We start from the raw sequence: 23,512 nt of genomic DNA, 5'->3' as shown, positions 1-23,512 counted from the left end.
GGCACTAGATAAAAGCGAAGGGCATCCATATATAATCAACGAAAAAAAAATATGCTCAACAATACCACATTGGGTTAAGTATAACGTAAAAGATTTTAATTTTCATTTATAGTATCGTTTTGTGACCTTCAGCCACAAAGCCTAAACACCATCGATCAATCTTAAAAATTAATTCGAAAAACACAAGTGTTCAATGCTGGTGTTTTAAACAATGGAATATCAATTATTTAAAAGGCCATACAAACTACGATGAAATTTGAACATTTAACGTCTCTTTCGTCCGCCAAACCGTTTCTTTGGATCCCGTTCGCCAGCGCCAGCTTTAGGCTTTCTTCCAGATGACTTTTGGAATTTTCCTTTGCTTTTTCCTCCTTTACCTTTTTTGCCTTTCTTTGCTGGTTCACCCTTGAATTCTCTTCTAGAATTCACATTACAATTGGTTTAATTGAGCGATAACAATTATTCAATGAAAGAAAAAATGAATTAAAAAAAAATAATGACTTACTCTTCTCGCGCCTCACGTTTTTGCACCGAAATCGCTTTATCATCGTTAATTTTGGATTTTTTGCTCAGCACACTGTTGATCAATTCTAAATTAGCAATTTTTTCATCGCCGTCTGTAATGTGTGATGCCTTGCGCTTAGCGCCAGGTATGAGCTCTTTCACGCCAATGCCACGGGCCGTTTTTTCTTTTGGTAATTTGCCTTGGAATTTGCCCACAGACGCCGTCGATGCTTTTGCTATTGTTGATGCTACTTGCAGCTGTAATTAATTAACAAACAATAACAATTATTATCATGCGAGACGATCACGTGAATTATGATAATAAAGTAGCATGTAAATGACCCTAATTGATGTAAGCGTTTGTGAAATTCTAATAATTATTCATTTAAAATAATTTTGAACGTGAAATTATTCCATTTTTGATACAAATTAAGAAGAGATACAATAAAAATCTAAATATTTGGCCCAAATATTGATAACCAATTCTTTGTTATTTTTTTCGATCACAAAAACTGATTTCATGTTGAACGACATGCTATAAATTAGCTATTGTATTCAGATGAAATCAATTGCACATTGAATTAAAATATGCAGTTCATGGTTAATCAAATGCATAACTTACGTCTGATGATGTAGCTGTGTCTGGTCCTAAGTAACCTGTTCGTGGGATGGCACCTTTTTTCGCTTTCACAATGTTTCGCATGCGTTTTATTTCATTTTTCGCAACATTGTCAGCTTTCGCGTTGGCTTTCTTAGCAAATTGATCCTCCATTGGATCGGCATTTTGTGGTACTTCAAGAACCCAGTCTTTTTCCCGTTCAGCTTGTGCTCTCTTGAAACCGTACGTTGGAACCCATTTCTAGGCAAAAAACAAGAAAACAAACCAATCTTGATAAGTATTCAATGGTCAAGTTGAATGTAATCTGTATGCATACATCGAGGTCTTGATCAAAGACTTTTTTGTCTTTCTTCGTTTTCTTAATGCCCTTCTCCAATGCGAACTTTTCCCATTTGGTGAGTGGTTTTGGCACTGGACACTTTCTTGATCTTGGCAATACAAATGATGGTGCTGGCAATTTGGCAACAATACACTCTTCAACACGTTCGGTTGGCTGTTCCCACAATTCATTGACTAACAACTGAACATTTTCACGCGTCAAATCGGCCAGGTATTGCTCTTTGTTTTTCCTGCAAATGAAAATTGAACATTGTACAAATTCTGTCTGGAATGACCACGATGCGAAGGATAAAATCACTCTCATACTTTAGCTGTTTCTCGTCCAAATCATTTGGATCGGAGCATAACAGATATCCTAAATCAACTTTTGCCTCCAAATGCTTGGTCACTTCAATCGATTTATACTTCTCCACCTCACGTTGCTCCTCTTCCAACACGCGCTTCACAATATCCATATCTTGCGTTTTATTATCTAAAAATTCAATTGAATCAACTTTTAAGCTCTGAGCACCGACTGTGTGTATCGGACCGACTTCAAAATACTCTCCGATGCATACACACGTGTTCTATTGACAGTTTACTGTCACATGTGTGTCACATTCAATCATCTTACTTTTCTTTACGTTTCAAATATACGCCCTATACATATCAGCTTACCCACTAAATAGGGCATCGAATTATATATTTTGATGAAATTCTCGTATACAAAAAGCATTAGAATTGCATTTTAATCGAATCAATGTTTTATTTGCAATTTGAATTTTAGATTTTTATGTTAATATCGTGTGTTACGCCTCGCACATCTGGCAACACCTGCATTTTAACATGCAATATATTAATATTTTTTTTAAATTCAAATACTTTTATCACCACTGATTGATGGCATTGATTCAATTTTGAGTAGATCAAAATCATTTTTCAAAGAAATTTTCTGATCCATATGAGACATATTTTCCTGAAATCGTTCATCCCTTACGTAGAATCTAGCCTTTGCGGTAATACAATAATTTTGGTACTTTGCTCGTACTTCGATTGGTCGTAGATAATTTTTGACGTTTTCTAATGGAATAATCGGTTTTCCTTGGATAATCATAATTTTCTTCGATTTGTTTCTGTACTTGTTTTTCCAACATCATTTATTTTCTTCGAAGCATGTTTTGTTTCGATATTGGATTTTGAAAATGGATATAATCAATAACCGAATGTCCACGCTGAAAATAATTCCCTTCTCGAAATTTATTGAAAGAATGTGATTCGTTGTCTGCACCCTAACAAAATTCAAATTGACGAACACAAAAAAAGCGCAAAAAGTTCAACAATTTCAAAAGTTCACATTGCGATCATTTAATCTTTTTCAGAATAATTGAAAAAATACTTTAAAACATTTCAAACGTATAAAATTTACGTTAAATCCGCTGCGAGCTCGTTGTTCGTGTGATTACGAATTACGTTTGAGTGGTGGTGTGCATCGGGCAGCACTTATGTTGTTCGTAATATTTTCCTGTATACCCATTCCGTACCATCATTCAATATGCTAAAGAAAGTGTTTCTAGACGGCCATTTTGATAGAAAAATTTCTTTCTAAAACAAAAAGCTTAAAACTGTTCATAAAATCGCGAAAAAAATCCAAAAATCCACCCAAATCAGGTAAATATAATGATAAATTTTTGTTAATAAATCAGTTGATATGTTTTAAATATCCGAAAATGGATTTAGTTTGTGGGCAAAGTGTTGAAATTGGCAATAAAACATGAAAGGAAAGCGTAATAGCTGGCATCAGCACACCAAACAATAAAAACACATTCATATTTAATCGGAAATGAAGAAAAAAAAAATCCATCGAAATTTTAAAGTATTTGTGCATTTTTTGTTCGTTCTAAATTACGGTTTGATGCCAGAAATTGCACCGTTTTTGCGATCAATCACATAAAATCGACGCAGAAAAAAGATATCGAACGATTTGACGTCTAATGGGTTTTTTTTGTTCTCAGTAATACGCATCGTTTAGCATTCATTTGAGCTATAACTTTAGTGGTGGCAATTGCAATTAAAATCGAAATATTCTAGCCTTTTATCGCAGTATGCCATGACGATTTGAAAACATTAGATATAAACGAGAAATAAAATGTTTTTTGGGCGTTTATTACTTTTGTTTTATCGTAGAAGCCGACCAATTAGCCAAATAAAGACTTGACCAAATAATGACATTGGGTGACACAAGCATTATAGCGTTTTTATATGCGGTTTAGAGTACGATTTTTTTTCCATTTGAAGCCGCTTTCTCATTTTTGCAATACAATCAACATTTTGGTTAGGTTTATTTTCTCTTCTGTTTGCCAATTTTTTATCTAATTTGTAATTCGTTGTTTTTGGTGCGTTCTCTTTCTTTTTAAAGGTTAACATCACAGAAACGTTCGACGGGATTATTACGAATTGAGTCCAGAGAGAGACAGAGACAGACGTTGAACGTTCAGTTTTCAGCAAGACAGAAATTTATTATAGATTTGCTTTTGGTTTAAGAAAGAACTCAGGATTGAAATCAGTTCAAAATGGCGTGTGCAACATTGAAGAGAAGTCTGGATTGGGAGTCGCTGAATCAACGTCCCACAAAACGTCGTCGTTGCAATCCATTTACCACCACTAGTGGAACGCCACAAAATTCAAATGCTCAAGCTGCTAGTGCAAAAGTGACAGAACCAACACAATCAGCGTTTGCCGACGCAACACTCTCGAAGTTAACACCAGGTACGACAATTGCATTTACTAATGTGGTTTTTTGTTTTCCGTTTTGTTTGCTCAGTGCACTAGCACTACTACTAAGTCAATAAAATAACGTTTTTGTGTTCGTTTCTTTTCGAAAATGTGTAGAAAAAATGGCGCAAAACATCCGCGAGGAAATCACACGTTTGCATCGGCGAAAACAATTGAACTTCACGTATCACAATGTTGAGAGAATGCAAGACTCCGAATCAAGTGGTTCTGAAATGGGACCGGACAGTCCACGTCGCCCAGATACACCACCAAATCTGCGAAACCCGGAAAAAGGTCTTTTCACGTTCAAACAGGTAACACCAAACACCACGTTCCAAATCAAGCACATGAATGAGACCACCATTTTTGTGTGCTCTTTTGTTTTTCTAAAATTCAACCACTGCTTTCAATCCGAATGCAATTGAAACAATAAACTCTTTTGTTCACACAGGTACAAATGATATGCGAAAGCATGCTGAAGGAACGAGAGGACTCGTTGCGTGAACAATACGATGCTGTTCTAACCACAAAATTAGCCGAGCAATACGATGCATTTGTGAAATTCACATATGACCAGATACAAAGACGTTTTGAGGCAGCTCCCAGCTGTAAGTACAAATAATCTTGCACACATTCTCGTTTGGCCGCTGTTCAGTTGAATTAAAATTAACGTTTTTTTTGTGTGCTTTGTTTGCTCATTTCAGATCTGTCTTAATGCGTAATTCATCAACTCATCGAAAATCACAGTTCTTTTTTTTTTCTTCGAGTGTGTGAATGTGTGCTATCGAAACGCGTCATAAATATGAAACATTTTGCTTAAAAATCGTCAGAAAAAGTAAAAAAAAAAGTTCGACAAAAACTAAATCATAATTTCGAGTAATGAAAAGACAAATAACATTTGGAAATTGACAGCTTCAGATCGACACAAAGAGAGAAAGAGAAAGATACACATAGAGATTAAACATCAAATTTAAGGAGAACATTAAATTGAAATGTGTTTTACGATTTAAATGAATCGATTCTATGTACTTTACGCAAAACCAAGCCCATTTCTCATTCTCTCTCTCCCTTTGTGTCCTGAAACTGAACACTACATTTTGAATTGCAACAACAACAAAAAAAGAGAAAAAAAAATAACAATACGCAAAACAAACACACTCGCCAATGTGTGCCAGCATAACTGCAAATGCGATCTCCACTGGACCAAGTGGAACGCATCAAAAGGATTAAAAATATAAATTAATAAGAATTTGCAAACCAAATTATTATTAATACATATTATGCAAAAAAAAAACAAAATAGTGATTAAGATAAAACGCGCATAAACTAAATATTGTTTTATATTTTAAACACATAATTATACAACCATTTCGATAATGTCAAAGAAAGAAGATTTAGAGGAGCTAAAGAGTAACGAAAAGAAAAATGCCAGGAGCAAATCGAACTTTAAGATTATGCAAAATTAAACTACTACATTAATTCAGCATTTCAGTAAATATAAAACAGAACGAGAGTAATTTGCGAATACTATGAAATAAACAAATAAAAAAAAACACAAAGATAAAAGCAACGCGTACGGAAATCAAATTCTATCTAAACGAATGAAAGAAGAAAAAAAATCATTATTATCGCGTATGACAAAAGAACAAGAGAAACTCGAATACTGAACGTTGAACAGCGAATTGAGTTTTTTTATACACTTTTCTTCTTCGGTTTTAAATAATATAGTATTCTCGATATATGATTACACATTTTTTTCGCGATTTTTGAATACTTTAAGGAAAACATTCAAGCAATCATTTACATTTTCTTTTCGTTCTGGACGCGACGTTGTTATTTGAAAAGAAATTTGAATTTTGGTTTAGTTTTTTTTTTCTTCTTCATTATGTTTTCAAATTTTCGGGTAAAAAAAATCTTTTTGTTATTACATTAAAATTAAGGATGATTTAAAAAAAAAAGTGGAATACGCCTAGAAAAAGTTTCTTTTGCAAAGAATCAATTTTGAATCGAAATAATGAGAAACTCACACACACACAAACAAACAAACAAAACAACAAGCAAAAACCAACATAACTTTCATACAATTCTCCGATTACTTTTTTTTTGTTCTCCGTAGCTCATCATTTTCAAATCATAATCGCATACGTTTTAGTTGACCGCTTCTCGTAGCGAGGATCAAGTATAGCAACACACGGAATATTTGTAACAAAAACGATTTCAAATTATGTATAAAAAAAAAACACACACAAGCGAAATGATGAGATGTACTAAAATTATTGTACGAAAATCCTTGAAACAACACGATCGAACACATTGTCAGAAATGTAAAAAAGTGAAAAACGTTGCGTTGTACATAATGAAATCATTATGGAAACAGAAAATAAAGTTAGAATTCCAATAAAAAGTAACGAATGCGTTTTTTTCTATCACTTTATTGCAACATTTAATTTATTTTTTTTTTTGTTAAATTAAATCTTTGATTTTGGATTGGGTAACCAGATAACAATGGGTAAAATATTTCTTTTTTAAGATAACAAAAATTGATTCCAACAGGAAGAATAAACAGTGGAATCGTTAACAATTTGATGAGGTCTAAGGCACATTATTATATGAGGAAATTTCGAACAAAAATCTCGAGTTAATAAAAAACAAAACAATTTGAACTCGTTGGGAAATTTCATGCACTATGAAAATCGATCGGTTTACAATTCCGTTCCTCCAGACATTAAGAGAAACAAATCGGTTGGCAAATAGTTATTTCAGAATATAGTAATTCTTCTACGGGAAAAGCAGTACATTCAATTCTAAAATGCCTGCATTTTGAATGTTCGATTTTCGATATTTGAAATTTCCCAGCTTAGCTCGAATATGTTGATGTGCTGATATAATCCTCCTCCGAGTAATCAATAGGTGGTTTGTTGGTTTCATTTGATTTTGCTCGATTCAAGTGTAAATATGTCATTTGATTCAAACGAGTACGTGCTCAAATGGCCCACAAAATGAAATTGCAGGTACATCGACTATGTCTGCTTCAATTTGCAATCGAAATAATAATAATAAACGTGAGCTATTCTCGGTATATTTTCTATGTAGATTAATTTAGTTGTTATTTTATTCTTCTTCTTCTTCTTCTTTTTTTCCAAATCGTAATATCAGTTGAAATTTTTGCAACACCGCGCCAATTTGCGTGTGTGAAATGCATTTCATTCGCCTAAACTACATCACTACAAATTCAAGTAAAAATAGAAATATAATTAATTATCTTTTGTGGGTGAGGTAAAACAATCAAGAGATTTCCCGTAAACGAACAAAAAATAGAGAGAAAGAGAGAGAGAGAGAGAGAGAGAGAGAGAGAGAGAGAGAAAGAATATCTACTTTGCCTAACATCTATCGCGTAAAAGTCATTCAGGGAAGAGAAATTATGGTGTGCAATAAAATTGATGATTTTTATGAATGTAAGGCACGAACACGTTGCATTTCTAAGCCTAGTACAGAAAAAAAACGAATTATTTTTTGAATGATGATATGTCGTTGTGCGATGTTTTAGTGCTTGATTTGCATAGAGTAGTGTATGGTTTAAACTTCATTTGCTGTTGCTGTGGCTGCTGCCGCTGTTGCCTCGCGACTTTTGCTGCGACTTCGGAACCGTTTTCGGTACCATTTTTTCTTTTTGTCTGTGTTCTCTGTTCCTACGCTACTATCAGATTCAGCCGACAGCTTGGCACTGCTTGGCGAGAGTAATTTTTTAAACCATTTTGTTTTCTTGTATTTGGTTGGTGTTGGGCTTGAATTCATGGAATTGTTCAATGATAGAGAGCTGTGGCAACGTTCGTTTTCTTTATCGAGTATGTTATCGGTGACGCCCAGTGTCCACATCGATGACGAAATCGTTGATTGTGAACCAATCTTTGGTAGATTGTTCCAAAATTTCTTGATGCTAGTCGGTGTGTTGGGTGACGATGACTTTGGAGATTTGTCCTTGCGTTTTTGCTGTTTATTATTTAGTGTTTCAGAGTCATAACGATTTTGAATTGTCGCATGTTGCGGTTGCGGCTGAGACTCAATAGATGCCATTGTCGATGGGCTATCGAATTCGGTGATGGTTATTCTGTAGGGGAAAAAAAACCAAAAATCAATTTCCGGTTTTGCAACACAAATCACATCGATTTTCCAATATCATTTGAGAGCATACTTACCTCGGCATATTGGCTAAACTGGAATTTCGATTCATCGGCACACTCTGAATAGATTGGTACAATTTATGCCAGAAATTGAAGTATGCTGTGGTTTCTCGGTACCTTAATATGAAATAATATTGAAGTGACGCCGGCACTGTGCAACTTTCATTCATGCATGGAATGATTTTGCGTTTACGTTGCTCGATACCGAGCGCCTGGGCAAATTTCACGAAAAACGTATTTGCCAAACTTTCAAAAAATGCCTTTGAAAAGATCACAATCAACCGATCACATCGCTCAGATATCATCCGCATGATGGCGTCACTCTCGAACGTTCCACCAATCAAATCTCGCTCTTTCAAACAAAGCTGCAAACATACAAATGCAAAAATAAAGAACACACAAAGGCGGACGGAGAATGAAAAGAACGTTCGTTCGTTATTCATTAAAGCAAATTAGCATTCAATGTCATATGGGCATATTCAAAGTGATTTAATTACCTTTAAGTTATACTCGGTTTCCATTTTCGTAAGTATTTCGGTGGCGAAATTGATATCGTTATCAGAGTCAAACAATAAATAAGCGTCGTATCGTTGTGGCGGTAAACCCATCTTTGCTCGGTGTAAATCGTCATGTGTTAATAGTTCAGATTCATCTAATGCCGGACACTCCTTCATTTCCATTGTTTTGGTTTTGTTGTCCACACTTTTGCTTTCCTTTAGTTTTGCAATTTCATTCAAATACATTTTTGCGTCTTCAACTGTAAAATGCAATATGAGCACGTTTCAACGTAAATATTGTGGCCAGAAATAGTGTGAGATTTTTTTCTTTGCAATTTTGGAGGCTGTACATTATTTGCGAAAGGCGAAAAAAGAAACTTACCAAAATAATCGTTTGTATCGTCGACAACATCCCATCGATCGATATTGCCGAGAATAGTTTGTAAATTTCCTAATGTAGCGCTGGTTTTACGTGTATTCATCCATAAGTCAAGCACCTCCTTCATTTCATCGGATTTCTGTTGCACTGTATTCACTACATCACTCAGGCCAATGCTATTGAGAACGCCGCGCCAATCACGTGGAGCACCGTTCTCCGATAAAATCACTTTAATTGCATTCAACCGTTTTGATAGTAGATCGCGACTTTTTGTTCGCAATACCGATATCGGAATCTCATCCAAATTGATGACATTGTTTGACAAACATAGGAAATTTCCATTTGTTTGATCGTTATGGCTGAAATATTCAACAGCCGAACTATCGATGACCTGATAGTTGTTGTTCTGTTCATCCGAATAAAGTGTTAATGTCGGCCTATTGTGAATATTATTGTTGAGTGCTTCATCGCTGATGATTATTGTCGGTGGTTGAATATTCTCTACATAATTGCTCGAACCAATCATAATAAACGCGTGCAATTGCTGTTAGTTTTGCGTCGGGGTTCAATTAAATTCAATTTAAGGCTTTAGGCTAACAGTCGAAGCAGTATTGCGCATAATATACGTTTGGCCAATGAGAATCACACGGTACGAATATCTGAAACATGACAGAGAAAATGAAAAAAAAAATGAGAATGAGAAGAGGAAAACACAGAAGAATAAGAAAAATGTAATATAAGCGAGAGAAGATGTTCTATTGTATTTGATTAGTGTACTATTTATATGTTCACATGTACACAACAGGACTGAATGTGATCGAAGAGCTAGGAAATTGTGAAATGAGCGGATTCTATCGCTTTGCCTCACTGCGTGCGTGAACTGTGAAAAGAAATGGGCAATAGGCGCTCAATAATGTTCGTATTAAGCAAGTACGTGTCCAGTTGAACGTCGATTGTTTTAATCATTTTGCTCAATACACGAGGCAGAGCAGTAACAACAACAGCACAAATCAACACAAGGATACTCGCACAACGGTGCGGCCCAGAACGGGTGAAGTGAGCAAATGAAAAATTGGAAAAAAGTTTACAACACGTTCCAAAAGCAGCGGGGAAAAGTACCGGAATAAAATGTCGACGTTGTGCAGCTTAAGTGCGGAAACTATAAAACATTATCAATATCTCTATGTCTCTATCTCTCTCTCTTCGTTGCGTTCGAACCAATTTTTTGTCTAAGCCCAAATGATTATGTGCATACTTTTTGATGCCTTTAATTCTGATATTCTTCTCTTTTTGGCACTTTTTGTTGATTTCGAAAATTGATTTAAACACCGTCTGTAATTGATTCGAAAAGTAGAACCAATAAACTGTCCAGAAAACTCTTATTCGTTCCGTGCTCTGAAATAAGTTCTTTTTTTCCAATTTCAAACGCCTGATAACAAATTGTTTTGTTTATTTTCATTAAGTGAAGGTTACGACTGTATGCAGTGTGTTGTGTGTGTGTATGCTTCATTTGTGATCTGCTCTATAGAGAGCTGGGCTCCTTTTTTTCTCTTCATCTACATGATTTTACTTGCTCAATTCTGTTCCTGTTTTCTATACAATTTATGTCGTTTCACACTTGTAATTGACGTTGATTGTTTTTATTGTTTACTATTTATTTAATGTTTCATTTTAATTTGTGGAATTTATTCAATTCATTTGGCAGAACGCGCGTTGTGCCAAAACAATGGCAACGCCAAAAATATCGACCAATTCTTCTTAATTTTTTCTTGAAATTTTTTATCATCTTTTGTACATTTTTTTCTCATTTTTTTCTTTTTCATCCATTGTATTCGCTTATCAACGTCAAGAAAGAAGTGGGCAAATCTTGTGGTTGTCTGTATGGGTTTTTATTTTTTCAGCCTTCTTCTTCTTCTTTTATTCTACACCACAATAAAAACAAGAGAATTTACAGTCCAAATATACGCACAAGTTCAATCCAAACTAAAATTCAAATCAATACACAACAACAAATATGCAAATTGTGGTGAAACGTAACACTCAACCAATGAAACGACAAAAGAAATACCAAGTGAAATTTTATTGATATAGACTGTCAATCATTAAAATTGCAACACACGAAAAGTAAAACAATAGTTTACGTTAAAAAAAAATTAAACAACAACAATAAAAAAAGACATCTGACGGTTTCGATGTATGGATCCGTAATGTGTGTTATGGTTGGTGGTGATTAACACACACTTGTTGTACTCGTGTATTTGAAGTAAAGTGAGTAATGTCAAATCAGCAGCTGTCAGTCGAACTTACGTATTTTGTTTTGACAGTGGAATGACAATCGTTTCACCAAGCTCGCAAAATATTAGCATACAGAAAAAAAGTAAAATTTCTGCTACTTCTGCTACTCCGTTTTGTCGTGCTGTTGTGTGAAATGTTTTTTTTTTCTACAGTAATCCTCAGCTCGACTTTCTTATCACTCGACCGTTTTTTTCCATTCAAAAATAAATGAATATATAAAAATATAATTTATTGCACTTGGTGTTGTCTTCACTTTCATCAAATGTGAATAGCAACAACAACATTGAACAGCGCTCGGCACATTTAATGCGATTGGAATGCGTTGATTCGTTCGGAATCTGCGAAACAATTTGTTTGTTTACTATGAAAGTTACGTCCGAATAAAAAATGAAATTCATTTTGACTAAAAACTCGCCACATTTCTCTCTCTCTCTCTCTCTCTCTCTCTCTCTCTCTCTCCCTGTCTCTCTCTTTATCTCTATATTTGTCATATTGTTTTGCGTGCGCGCAAGACATTCCCACATTTTATTTCCATGAAAATACCGTTCAATTTGCACGAAGCACATTTCAATAAAATTGATAACATATTTTTATAATTTTTATTAGAAAATTTTTGGGAAAAGTGAATTTCATCACATCGCTATTACATCATTGGAAAATATTTGTTGTTATGGCTGCCGATTATTTAATAAATTCTTTATTTTTTAATTTGGTAATCGGGAATTGATTATAAAATCGGTATGGAAACAAGTGATGTTGTTCATCTGGGTTGAAAAAATGTATGATATTTTCGGTTACGAACAACGAACATGACATTGCAATTATTTTTTTTCGGTTGTTTGTTCGATATTACCCAGTGTGCACAGTGACAAAAGTGTTTTTTTTTGCTATTAGGCGGACGAGAAAGTCAAGCTGATCCATTTCAACGAAATACATTAGATATACAAACAGAGATTATGACAAAGATTTGGCGATTCGTCACGGAGTTTATATTTTTCCATCTTCTTCTTCTTCTTCTTCTTCTTCTTTTTTGACAAAAAAAAACTTATGTTAACATCTCAGTGACCCAGTCTTAAATGAATTCTACTTGTTTTTGGCACATGTCGAATAGTTAATGATATGCGCCGATTGCGTTCAACGGTTCCGCCAACTCGATTTTTTAGTTCGTCACAACATTGCTCGAGATTCGCTAGATCCGGGGTGATTATGTCGTGCGTTTCATTGGCAATTGAATGTAAATACTTTTTGTACATGTCATCTTTAAGTATCAAAAGACTACGCGGTTCGATGAGCAGCTGGCAGGCGTGTTTTAGCTTACATCGTTGATCGATTGTGATGTCACCACAATTTGTCGGAATCATTGCGGTATCGCGGTTGTTGTCGCCGTCGCCGTCGCCGCCGTCGTTGTCTGCATCGTGAGAGTCGGTTTCGTGGAATCTTAAAATCGTATGCGAACCACATGAGATTGTGCAGATAACCGGATGGAATAATGGGCCATCGGAATGTGCCATTATTCCCTGACCCGGCAAATATTCATTCACAAGCACATGATTTGCTTTCACTTGATTGAAAATACCTAAAATGTGGCCAAGCATTTTGTATGGGTGAGAGAGATAGAGAGAAAACACAAAATAGACGAAATGCTCTTTTGACACTCTTAATTTGATCTAAACACATACCGATATTATTCACAGCCGCTACTTTGTCTTTTAGCCAATTTGGAAGTTCTTCGGCGATCATGCCATTTTTGTGTGGTACCCCGCCGTAATTTATCAATCGTCGATTGGATAGTTGTGTCCATTTTGGTTTCGGTGTATTTTCAATTTGTCGCAGTATTGATTCTTCCTCTTGTTCGCTCAAAAAAGATGGAATATAGAACACAGAAGGTGGACACTGCAAATGAAACAACCGAATAATTGTTAGTTTTTACTCAACGCTCATCCCATCGCATCGAACAAATATGTCTCAAAATGTTTGATGTGAATCAAAATGTAATGGAATATCAAATGTAATTACATTGTCGACCTTAAAACGGGTGAAATCCATTTGAAATGGTTAATATTCGCCGATATTCGGTTGCAAAGGAGAAACAATTCTATAAAATTAGAATCACATCACTGACAATGTGGAATAATAACAAAAACACCGCTTCGAAACTTTACGTTTGGACTGGCGTTTTGCTTATATATATGTATGCGAGTTGTTCTACATGCAATGACAGATGTCACTGGTTTGACGTTGTGTATTAACGTGTTTTGAATTCTGAAATGCGCTCCGATTTGAAATGCGGGCCAGTGTGCTTCTTTAACGAGAATTTTTTTTCTCTCTCTCCCTGTGTTTATTTTTTGTTTTCTTGAGTCTTCGGTCATAATGAATATTTTAATACTACAACTTTAGTATAATTAGATGTTACCGTTGAAAGCAACGATTTGAAGTTTATGAGTTGCTGCTTAAGTATTTATAGAAGTTTCTTCAATAAAATGTCGACGAGTAGCAAGCTCATCCAAAGCCCGAAATGGTTGTTTTTCACTGTTGTTGTTTTTTCTTCTGTTATTCTTCGGGCAAAATTTCATAAATGTGACACTGAGACTTGATTATAAAATGTTGATACTGGATCACAAAACAAGCAATACTCGGATGTAGGTACGAAGGAGAGAAACTCAAGATGTTCCACTCTAGTGTGGTGTATGGCCAAAAATAAAAGCAAAACAAAAAATCCTACACAAATGAATTATTCAATATTCTCTGTCAGTTTTTTTTACTGCATGTTTCTCGAACGTAGCTGGATCTTCTGTATTTACCGACAAACATAAACTTGTGGCGTTCATGTGAGTAAATCATATTTTGAAATCCATTGGGATACTTAATTATGCATCGCAATCATTTTTTTTCTTCGGTTCGTTCGTTCATTCGTTCGTTTGGATTCAACACGATGCTTTTCGATAATACTATAGACTTTCACATTGAAAATTAAAAGCCTCTCGACTCTGGCACTCGACATAAATGCGACGAAATATTAATGAAATTATGACGATTTAATGCGTTGCACCAATAAAGAATGAAAAAAATAACACCAAAAAACAATGCATGTCTCTATCCATGGCACACACACATAATGATAATGATGCATGTGCGAGCTTCGTCGCAAAAGTAAACAATTTTTAATCTGTGTCATTTGAGTTTTACAATGAACTGAAAAACGAAACTCTTCCGCCCAACAAGTGTTTCGAATGGGATTGATTTGCGCCGTTTTCTACCCCATTTCCACCGCCAGATTATTTTGATCCCATTTCTCAATAATGGTGTTGACATGCGCAATATGGAATGTGATTTGTGTGTTTCATCAAATTTGCAATAGTAGCAACAACAAGAACTACGGCAGCAGCAACAACAGCAGCCGCAGTAGCATCATCAACTATATGGCGATATTGCTTCGAAGTTTGTGCACCTCATATGTGAAAAGGCAAAACTGAAAGACAAACTTCTTCAAAAACACTTCGTTTCTATGGAAGCGAATTTGTATTTACAAAAAGGAACACGCAACAACAACGCAGCAGAATAAAATGAAGATCGAGAGAAAGATTGGGAAAAAAACGCAGCAGCAGCGGCAGCAGCGGTAGCGAAAGCTCATACACACAACTTTATTAACGAAACAAGAATGGCAAAGGAGCAATCCATTTACTTTTTGATTATATGAATCTCTATCTGATGCATGTATAGAGTTACTGTACATTTCACCACCAAGTTGTTCTATCGTTGGCTGGCTGCTTGGCTGCCTGGATGACTGGCTGGTTAGTTGGTTGCTTTGGTTGGTTGGTCGCTCACTCGTTCATATCTTTTTTTCTTTTTTTTGTTGGCGTTGTTTGTTCTGATTGCTCGGGATTGTATCAAAGATCGTGCAGATTTGTGCTTGTTCTGATTTGCATTAACTACGCTCGACGGCGTGCGCCAAATAAATTTCAACACTAACGATATGTCTACACTCTCAATGCTCTCACACAGAAAGAGAAAAAGAGATTGAGCGTGCGAGAGAGAGAGAGAGAGAGAGAGAGAGAGAGAGAGAGAGAGCCAAAGTCAGAGTCAGAGGCGAAAGCGATTGAATATGCAGATTGCAGAATAAAATGTAAAATTGCCGAATCCTTCCATTAGCGATTCCATGGAACTATTTAATGACGCATTAGTAAAATCTCCGGGAAAGTGGGAGAAATAGCAAACATCTACAATCGAAACTAAGCGATATGTATATGAAAACGAAAACCGAAAGCGCATTGCACACACTTTTGGAATGAAAATGGAAATGATATGCTGAGCATTATGAAAAAAAACCCAACTACTCTCGCATTTGCTTTTCGCACACACACACAAACATTGGCCGACACACAAATAACTAATTATCTCGCTTGCGTCTCCATGAAAACGAATTTTCAATTTTAATAGAATAATATATAGTCTGGTTCTTTGTGGAGTGCTTTTCAGTCCGTTGCAATGTCACAACGCGCATTTCCTTCTAACAAACAAAAAATAACAAAGAAAAATATTCGAAGAAATTGGAGAATTTTTTTTTTCTTTTTCGAGAGAAGAAAAAAAAGAAATGTAGAAATAAAATGAAACGAAACGTGTCAAAAAGGAGAGATAGGGAGAGCAAGGAAGCGAGAGAGAGAGGAAGAGAGGAAACGAAAAAGTAAACATGTACAAGTAACATGTACAGTTCATCTGAAGCATTAACCAAAATCCATAGAAGCACGACTGAGTACGTTAACAGGAAATTCAAAGATGGGATGAAAAGATATTATAAATTTACCAAGACAATTTAATCAGGAGCTTAAATTTATATCACTTTATATGCGGAACCAAAACTATTATTGAATCGATCACATAGCTGTATTAATATTACATGATAAAATTCCATCCATTTAGCGCTCATGGATCGAATGCTTTCTCGCGCACTCTTCACTTCGTGCCCTACTCTGCTCGGTCTCTCTATTGTCTCTCATCCATTCTCTCTATCTCTCTCTCTTTCTCTCTCTCTCTCTCGCTCCCTCTCGCTTCCATTGTTTGTGTGTCGATGCGAGGCGAGGAATTTTATTGAATATTATTTAAGTGCGGCATATGCAAATTATGATTAATTCTTTGATTCATAATTTTTTAATTGAATTCCCGACCGCATACACTTTTGCAAAATACTATAAAATCATTATAATTTTCGGAATTTGTTTCAGCCCGCGCGCGCATTTGCAGTGTCAAGTGTCGAGAGCGGCAATGCCTGAATAAATTCGCATCAGTGAGTGCGGGTGAACGAGTAAGCGAGTTGGCGTTCGACCCATGGACTAAACGAGCGAAAACGCGGCTATTGGGCCGCGTAGTGTAAATTTAGATTTTGGATTTTTCACACAGTTTGGAATTTCTCGTTCACAACCGACAATATTTTCCTTATCTCGTGTGAATTGTGAAATGCCGATGCTATAGCCGCGTTTGTACCCCTACGGTTGTATTCGACCGCACGCTCTGCGGTTTTATCATGTTTTATTCGCAGCTTCTGCCTCTGGTGCTCACTTTTTTTTCTGTAGTTGTTGGCTGGTGCCTTTTTTTATGTGCGCCTTTTTTTCTTCACGTTCTCTACTATTCGCTTCGTTCATTCGTTCGTTCGCGCCAAGGGTTTTCTCAAGAATTTCGCCGAATATTTATAAATTGGATCCTCCATTTCGTTTGACATGAATTAATTAATTAGGAAATATTTAGTTCTGAAAGTATCATCCAAACATATTTGGGCCTATCAATCGAGCTTAGAAGCTCTGCTGAACTATTGCATCTTGAATACGACTGCGGCACATACACAGCGGTTCCTTTTGTGCGCGAGGGTATTTCAAATCTAGTCTGGAAACGATTAGATTATTTCGGGATTTGCTTTTCGCTAAGATGTTTTATTGCCATATCTTCTTAAATATGATAAATTTGTCATGGAATCCAGTAAGATTTATGTCCATTGTGTTCGGGAGCAGAACAAATGAAAGATATACTGAATTATGTGTAGTGTGATGTCGTTCCATCTTCGAAAATTACACATCATACACCATACACCAGGACCAGAAAACATTGTGTGTGAGTGCGTGTGCATGACACGGAGAACGGGCGAAAAATGTGTGCTGTGTTGTTTTGAAAAACGCTTTCGAATGGGGTAAAAACCATATCATACCGAGACTAACGGAATCGTCGGAATCACACTATCTCTATGCCTGTTCGTGTGAACTGTACGTATAGTGCAGGAGAGTGTACGCGTAGTACAGTGGCACAGTGTACATGGTATTCTCCATGGGAATTGAAGGAAATTGTCTGCCGTTGGCGCATGCTCCAAAAATTAATATGTCCAATTGGTAAATCAATGTCGTCGTGTGCACCGTACAACCCGAACTGTATCGTGTAAGTGTTGGCGACGTATTTTCGTGACGAGAACCGAAAGCACGGGCGTATTCCGTGCGCTTCACAGTTTCAGAAGAAAAACTTTCAGTGGCAGTACGAAAGCTAAATCGAAAAGTGGCAGAATACCCGCTTAGTGGCTCTCGTCATCAAAATTCGCTGTATGTATATTCACTCAGTTTGGTGTGTTATTCATTCAGAGTAATCAATGTTTTAAACATTTAAGGGATTGTTTGATCGAATCACAGAAAATCAACTGTGGAAATTTCTTTTAAATATCAAACAACATTCTGAACTAGTTAAACGTTCCAAACCGAAATTGTGTGCAAAGTTCCATCAAAGTCAAATAAATTCAAAGGCAAACACGGTGTTTAGTTCGCAAAATTTTGCCCACATTTTTTTTTTCGTTTGCTGCTGCTGCTACTGGTGCTGGTGGTGGTGGTGGTGGTGGTGGTACACTGTGAGGCTTTTTGTGTGTGTCGATTCTCGTTTTCGCTCCTAAATATCATCGAGTGCAGTGTGCGAGTACAAGCATATACGGGAACACCGAGCACAGTACATAAACATGGTTCAGTGTGCAGAAATTTTGTTGGATAATTTACAGCACAGAGTGGAATAGTGTGTTGAGAGCATGTAAATATTGCTTTTTACAGTTTTATTTTTGGTCTGACTCAATAAATTCGTATGATATATTAAATGTTGGTCAACGGTTTCTGGTGTAGCCCTCTTTTTTTTTGTTCAAGGAGAGGGCTGTTGTCGTTGTTGTTGTTGCTACTTACTATTGCCCGTTGTTGTTGACGTCCTCATTGCCGCTATCACTCACTTCTTCTTTTTTCTCATTCAAACGGACGTGTTTGATGTGTATAAATAGCATAATATTTTATGGTGATGATTCGTCGTGTTGCTCATATACATTGCATCCGGCGTCATAAAATTCACCCAAATGCTACTGAATCTGACTTTAAAAAGCGAAATGTTTATGTTTACAGTCGACGGTTTTCGGATGTTCAAATAAAAATTGCAGACAATAAAGAAAAAATGACGAAAGATGGGGGGGGGGGGGGCGACGGCAGCGAATGGTTCCTTAAACGTCGAACATTGCGATGCATTCACGAAAATGATATATGTTATTAACTTAAAAAGATAATGAACTATTTACGATTTTGGTAGGCGAAAAGGCAAACAACACGAATGACATGTCCAACGTAAGGATTAAATTTAATCAAAAAGTCGACAACAGAAACGTCGCTCACTAAACGCTCGTAATAATGCTTACCGCGGCACGTTCCACACTCCAAACTACGGGGCTACGACTACTGTGAATGGAAATGAGAACGAGAGAGAGAGAGAGAGAGAGAGAGAGAGGAGTAAGGAGGATAAGTCATCGATAATAGTTGGCCTGAAATCGAATTAATAATGGTTTCAAATAACATTCTCATTTCCTAATGTCAACTGTGAGTAACATGTAACCACTCGTAGCATTCGCTCATGTTCTGATACGTAATAATTATAAATTATACATATAGTGAAAATCTATGTTTAGTCCTCAACATATTTCGTGGTGTGCGTGCCCAAACAAAGGGCAATGGAATTTTGAACGCACGATACGAATTTCCGTTGGATAAAGGACGATGAAGGCAGCAATGGCAGAGGCAAAGACAAAGGCAATGGCAACGACAACGACAACGACAATGAACAACTTATCAATAAGAAAACGTTCTCACAGCTAACGGTTCGCTTAGAAATCGAAACGAGACAAGAAATAAATGATGTGAATTTCCGATAGATCAAAGATTTAAAACAATACAAACGGAGAATTAAGCCGAATGGAACCGTTTTTCCCCCCAATTTCGAAGTTTTCGTTTCGTTACTGGTGTGTGCTTTTCCTTTTTTCTTATGTCGATTCGATTTCGGTTCTATCCATTAAAACGTAAAGAGTCCCGCTCATGTGTGGCAATGTCGTGTGAATCTTATGCGATATATGTACGTGTAAAAACGCTGTAAAAACCGAACGAAAATAAAAAATATATACACACACACACATAGATTGCTTAGCTACCAGTGAACATTGAAACACTGATTTACATTAGAAGCGCTGTGTGCTGCAATTTAAACAAAGATACCATCAAAAAATCGAGGAAGAACATTCACAAAATATAATACAATAGTTTTCGTGAGTGTGTACGGCCGCCGAAGGGGGAAAAAGAGCAAAAGCGATGTACAGAGATAGTGGAAGGGAGCTAAATAGAGAGAAAGCGTGTAGTAGAGAGAAAGAGAATGAGAATGAGCGAGAACGGTTGTGCGAGGAGGGTGTATGTCGGTATATATCGATTCAACTATCGCTTCTGATTTACACTTGCATCCATTACACCATCATCAGTGTGCAAAAATCGGGTTTAATTGGAAAAGTTTGGTTTTATGGACGATTTGCGTCATCTGAAATTACATGCCATTACTTTATCTAGTTTTTTTTCTCTTTCCCTCTCCCTTTCACCCTCTCCCTCTCTCCATCACTGTATCTCGGAAAAGAAGAATAGAAGAGAATCGGCCCAGCCAAATGAACGGGCGAAAACGATAATTCATCGTTTTGTCATTGATAGTTTATGCTATATACCCGATTAAAATAAGTCATTCGATAAATGTATACGCTTATATATGTGGGCTGAAATAGTAGCCATAGCATGCGACAAAGCTCTCATGTACTGCAGACTACATAACAAAAACAACAACGTTTGATGCAATTATTTTGAATTGAATATTACTAATAAATAACACTCGACACTGGATGGGGTGAGTTGTCTCACGCTCATTTTGGTTGTCGTCCACGTTCTCTCTCGTAATTTTTTGTTTTTGGGTCGGTCGTTTCGCCGAAAATAATTCTCTCTTTCTCTCTTTCTCTCTCTCTCTCTCTCTCGATCTTTCCATTTTGTTGTCATGAACTTTGGTATGCATAACGCATAGGGCATATTACTCAAATGACTACCCCATAACGTTAGCGTACAGCGCGTTCGAAATTATTCATTAATATTCCGCATATTCTTTTTTTTTGCTACTCTGACTCTGGCATTCGCTCGTTCGCTTTCAGTCCACGCGCGCGCGCGTTCAAACGAATTGGCGAACAGAAAAACGAGTCGAGTGTACACACAAAAACGCACACACAAAAATGTTGTTGAATTACGTGCGGAATTTTCCGGCATATTTGGACTGGCTTTTTTTTTGTTCTTTCACATGAACAAATCGACGGCTTGAATGACATTCACAAAAACCAAATGTTTATTTTCGTGATTCCACGGATCTTCCTCGCTCATGTCAAAAATAATTCTTATGAATATTAAATGCTAATGAGCGAAATTGTCACGTAATTAAAATTCAACCAACTATTGTCAAATTAATTGGCGCATATCTATCTTATTGTGCATGATTTATGAGAAAAAATGTATCCGGTGCGCATTTGAAATTGCACGATGCGCACGAATTGATAACAGCCCAGCCGAAACTATGAATGCCATCGATGGCCGCACACAAAGCTCGTGGTATTCACAAAAATTACAGAAGCACAAGGACAGAGAGAGGGAGAGGAGAAAGAAAGAGAAATAGAGCGTCTTCGCCAATGTCAACTAGCTTAAGATTTATGAAAATGGAAATGTATGCAAAAGCACAGAGGAACTAAACAGCGGCAATGCTGATGATGATGATGGCAACGACGACGTGAACAAAGTGCAACCGAAATGTCGATGAAAATGCCAAGCGATTTTTGGTATTCGACTTAATTACATCTAATTAACGATGACAAGGATGGAGACAAGGGTTATGAATAAGATTAAACGCAACGCCAGCACAGACACACTAATTTTCAAATGAATTCATCCTCTCTCTATTTCTCTATCTTCTCTCTGGCGAATCGCGCTTGAAATTAAATTCAAAATGCTTCAAATCCATTTTTCAAAGCGATCACGACCTATTCAGATTAAGCTTTACTTCCGACTTTTTTGCACATCGCATTGACAGCACGATTATTTTGTGCATTTTCCAATTTCAGTTTCGAATATCAAAAACATTTGCGCACGCAAACGAAACAGAATGAAATAAAAAAAACACAATGGAAAACGGAGAGAGAGAGAGAGAGAGAGAGAGAGAGAACGAAAAAACGCAATAAATCCATTGCGAAACGCGTCTGCACAAAGACATTTTTCGATCACAGCACATTTTATTCACTTTGAAATGTGTTTTTCTCCATGACTCGCACTGCACACGGGCACAACAGTAGCAGCATTAACAGAACAACAAAAAACGATGTACAGGAGCTCAACTATCATTACAATTGAATTAAACGTTGAATATTGGTGTGTATGGAGATGGAAAAATCTACTCGCAAAACATCAACACGCATATTTCACTCCGGTGACAGTTCGAATCCAAATTCAATGATTATGTCAACGATTGTTATAATGCGAGAAATAACAACCTAAACATTGGAAGTCGATTGTAAATTTTAATTGTTTAACTTGATAAACGTCACACAAATGCCAAATGCAAGTATGCATCACATTGTGGCCGCAATGGGGAGTGAGAGAATGCGAAAGAGAAAGAGTGAAATGAGAGCAGAAGAAACGACAACGGCACAGACAAAAACAACATTTGATCACACGTTTGGGGCTACCAATTCACCATATTCAAATGCTATGGGCACACGCGCATACACACACACACACATTCATACCAAGAATATCTTTTACGTTATTCATTTGTGCTTCGGTGTTTTAGAACACACTCACCAATGATGCGCAAATTATTCGATTTGACTTTGTGTACAACATTTTCGATTTAATTCAACCTGAACAATTAGAGCCCATAATTGGTTTATTAGCGATTGTTGGCTGAAAACGATTCGCGATGTTATTTAATTGCCAGCTCAAATTATTTTAACGTATTTTTAGAATTTCACTCGGTTCCGCTTGTTGTGCCATTATATATCCAGTTGTTCTCGTTCAACCGTGCACCATGTCGTTCGTTTGTTCGCACAATTCATTTGCCGATTTGCCAAAAGTGAGTGAGAGACAGTGAGGCGAAACATTTTTTGTGCCTGTGTGTGTTTTGTTTGGGGGAAAGGATACCGAAAAAAAAGAAGGGTAACAAAACACACTTGATTTACATTTCAAATGGGTTTAGAATGAGCCAGAAACCAAAAATATACATACACACACACACAAACCATGTTTCTCTTTCTCTCTCGCTCTATCTTCCATTGTTGAATGCATTCGATGGAGCTCGTTCATTTTTGTCTTTCGGAATGCCGCAACCGAATTTGTGTGCATGAAGTCTCCGTTTCTTCCGACGGAGTAAGAACGGCACTGGAAAAAAATCAAGCACGCAGAGGGAATCGAGTGTACGCGAAAACAATCAGTGCATGTAAATTCAAGATGAAACAGTTGTCCCAATCTTTGATCAAAGTTGTCATTCATGTCGAAAATATCTCATTGAATTTGAAACCTGGCGGTTTCTTCTACATATTGATCCTTACATTATACATAAA

General features: G+C 36.5%; 5 protein-coding genes across 18 annotated transcripts in view; 2 read left to right on the top strand and 3 right to left on the bottom strand.

Annotated features, from left to right (window-relative positions):
- Positions 1-69: 69 nt before the first annotated feature.
- On the bottom strand, positions 70-2,053 carry LOC129573997 (ribosome biogenesis regulatory protein homolog). Its single transcript, XM_055455252.1, has 5 exons — positions 1,769-2,053; positions 1,440-1,692; positions 1,127-1,363; positions 506-762; positions 70-418 (listed from the first exon to the last, which is right to left on the bottom strand). Exons 1-5 carry the CDS (start codon positions 1,915-1,917, stop codon positions 265-267), a joined length of 1,050 nt encoding a protein of 349 aa, XP_055311227.1. The 5' UTR covers positions 1,918-2,053; the 3' UTR covers positions 70-264.
- A 484-nt stretch (positions 2,054-2,537) lies between these two features.
- On the top strand, positions 2,538-6,617 carry LOC129574009 (akirin). Its single transcript, XM_055455272.1, has 5 exons — positions 2,538-3,109; positions 3,858-4,207; positions 4,331-4,527; positions 4,665-4,821; positions 4,918-6,617. The coding sequence occupies exons 2-5, from the start codon at positions 4,012-4,014 to the stop codon at positions 4,926-4,928; spliced, it is 561 nt and encodes a 186-aa protein (XP_055311247.1). The 5' UTR covers positions 2,538-3,109; positions 3,858-4,011; the 3' UTR covers positions 4,929-6,617.
- A 677-nt stretch (positions 6,618-7,294) lies between these two features.
- On the bottom strand, positions 7,295-11,971 carry LOC129573981 (myeloid differentiation primary response protein MyD88). Of its 9 annotated transcripts, none has more exons than XM_055455225.1 (5): positions 10,048-11,971; positions 9,274-9,929; positions 8,892-9,151; positions 8,410-8,759; positions 7,295-8,321 (listed from the first exon to the last, which is right to left on the bottom strand). In XM_055455225.1, the coding sequence occupies exons 2-5, from the start codon at positions 9,794-9,796 to the stop codon at positions 7,790-7,792; spliced, it is 1,665 nt and encodes a 554-aa protein (XP_055311200.1). In that variant the 5' UTR covers positions 9,797-9,929; positions 10,048-11,971; the 3' UTR covers positions 7,295-7,789. The 9 variants fall into 9 exon arrangements, with proteins under 9 accessions (XP_055311200.1, XP_055311199.1, XP_055311202.1 ...); XM_055455224.1 differs by having other exon boundaries at positions 10,526-11,971; XM_055455227.1 differs by having other exon boundaries at positions 11,066-11,971.
- Positions 11,972-12,115: 144 nt separating this feature from the next.
- On the bottom strand, positions 12,116-13,781 carry LOC129574003 (alpha-ketoglutarate-dependent dioxygenase alkB homolog 6). 2 transcript variants are annotated; one of them, XM_055455261.1, is made up of 3 exons: positions 13,582-13,781; positions 13,245-13,458; positions 12,116-13,141 (listed from the first exon to the last, which is right to left on the bottom strand). In XM_055455261.1, exons 1-3 carry the CDS (start codon positions 13,609-13,611, stop codon positions 12,624-12,626), a joined length of 762 nt encoding a protein of 253 aa, XP_055311236.1. In that variant the 5' UTR covers positions 13,612-13,781; the 3' UTR covers positions 12,116-12,623. The 2 variants fall into 2 exon arrangements, with proteins under 2 accessions (XP_055311236.1, XP_055311237.1); XM_055455262.1 differs by having other exon boundaries at positions 13,591-13,769.
- Positions 13,782-18,015: 4,234 nt separating this feature from the next.
- Positions 18,016-23,512, top strand: part of LOC129574000 (zwei Ig domain protein zig-8) — a 57,690-nt gene continuing 52,193 nt past the window's right edge. For 2 of the 5 annotated variants that reach the window (XM_055455258.1, XM_055455255.1), the window contains exon 1: positions 18,090-18,612. The gene's annotated coding sequence lies outside the window, so the exon portion shown is untranslated. Of the gene's footprint in view, positions 18,613-23,370; positions 23,389-23,512 lie in introns of those variants that run through there. The other 3 variants (XM_055455256.1, XM_055455259.1, XM_055455257.1) reach the window with 3 other exon arrangements.

This window comes from Sitodiplosis mosellana, unplaced genomic scaffold (assembly GCF_009176505.1).
Source record: "Sitodiplosis mosellana isolate CC-2019 unplaced genomic scaffold, AAFC_SMos_1.0 Smas_scaffold_6150, whole genome shotgun sequence".
Lineage (NCBI taxonomy): Eukaryota > Metazoa > Arthropoda > Insecta > Diptera > Cecidomyiidae > Sitodiplosis > Sitodiplosis mosellana.
This window is presented reverse-complemented; position numbering and strand designations above follow the sequence as displayed.

What these genes read in the sequence shown, in the direction of transcription:
- LOC129573997 (XM_055455252.1), bottom strand. Translation starts at nt 1,917, where the DNA reads ATGGATATTGTGAAGCGCGTGTTGGAAGAGGAGCAACGTGAGGTGGAG. An exon ending in TTGGACGAGAAACAGCTAAA is followed by an intron (nt 1,693 to 1,768) that starts GTATGAGAGTGA and finishes TTTCATTTGCAG; the next exon opens with GAAAAACAAAGAGCAATACC. An exon ending in TCTTTGATCAAGACCTCGAT is followed by an intron (nt 1,364 to 1,439) that starts GTATGCATACAG and finishes TTTTTTGCCTAG; the next exon opens with AAATGGGTTCCAACGTACGG.
- LOC129573981 (XM_055455225.1), bottom strand. Translation starts at nt 9,796, where the DNA reads ATGATTGGTTCGAGCAATTATGTAGAGAATATTCAACCACCGACAATA. An exon ending in AAACCGAGTATAACTTAAAG is followed by an intron (nt 8,760 to 8,891) that starts GTAATTAAATCA and finishes GTATGTTTGCAG; the next exon opens with CTTTGTTTGAAAGAGCGAGA. An exon ending in AGTTTAGCCAATATGCCGAG is followed by an intron (nt 8,322 to 8,409) that starts GTAAGTATGCTC and finishes TTTCCCCTACAG; the next exon opens with AATAACCATCACCGAATTCG.
- LOC129574009 (XM_055455272.1), top strand. Translation starts at nt 4,012, where the DNA reads ATGGCGTGTGCAACATTGAAGAGAAGTCTGGATTGGGAGTCGCTGAAT. An exon ending in ACTCTCGAAGTTAACACCAG is followed by an intron (nt 4,208 to 4,330) that starts GTACGACAATTG and finishes GAAAATGTGTAG; the next exon opens with AAAAAATGGCGCAAAACATC. An exon ending in GTCTTTTCACGTTCAAACAG is followed by an intron (nt 4,528 to 4,664) that starts GTAACACCAAAC and finishes TTGTTCACACAG; the next exon opens with GTACAAATGATATGCGAAAG.
- LOC129574003 (XM_055455261.1), bottom strand. Translation starts at nt 13,611, where the DNA reads ATGGATTTCACCCGTTTTAAGGTCGACAAT. An exon ending in CCCGTTTTAAGGTCGACAAT is followed by an intron (nt 13,459 to 13,581) that starts GTAATTACATTT and finishes TTTCATTTGCAG; the next exon opens with TGTCCACCTTCTGTGTTCTA. An exon ending in AGCGGCTGTGAATAATATCG is followed by an intron (nt 13,142 to 13,244) that starts GTATGTGTTTAG and finishes GCCACATTTTAG; the next exon opens with GTATTTTCAATCAAGTGAAA.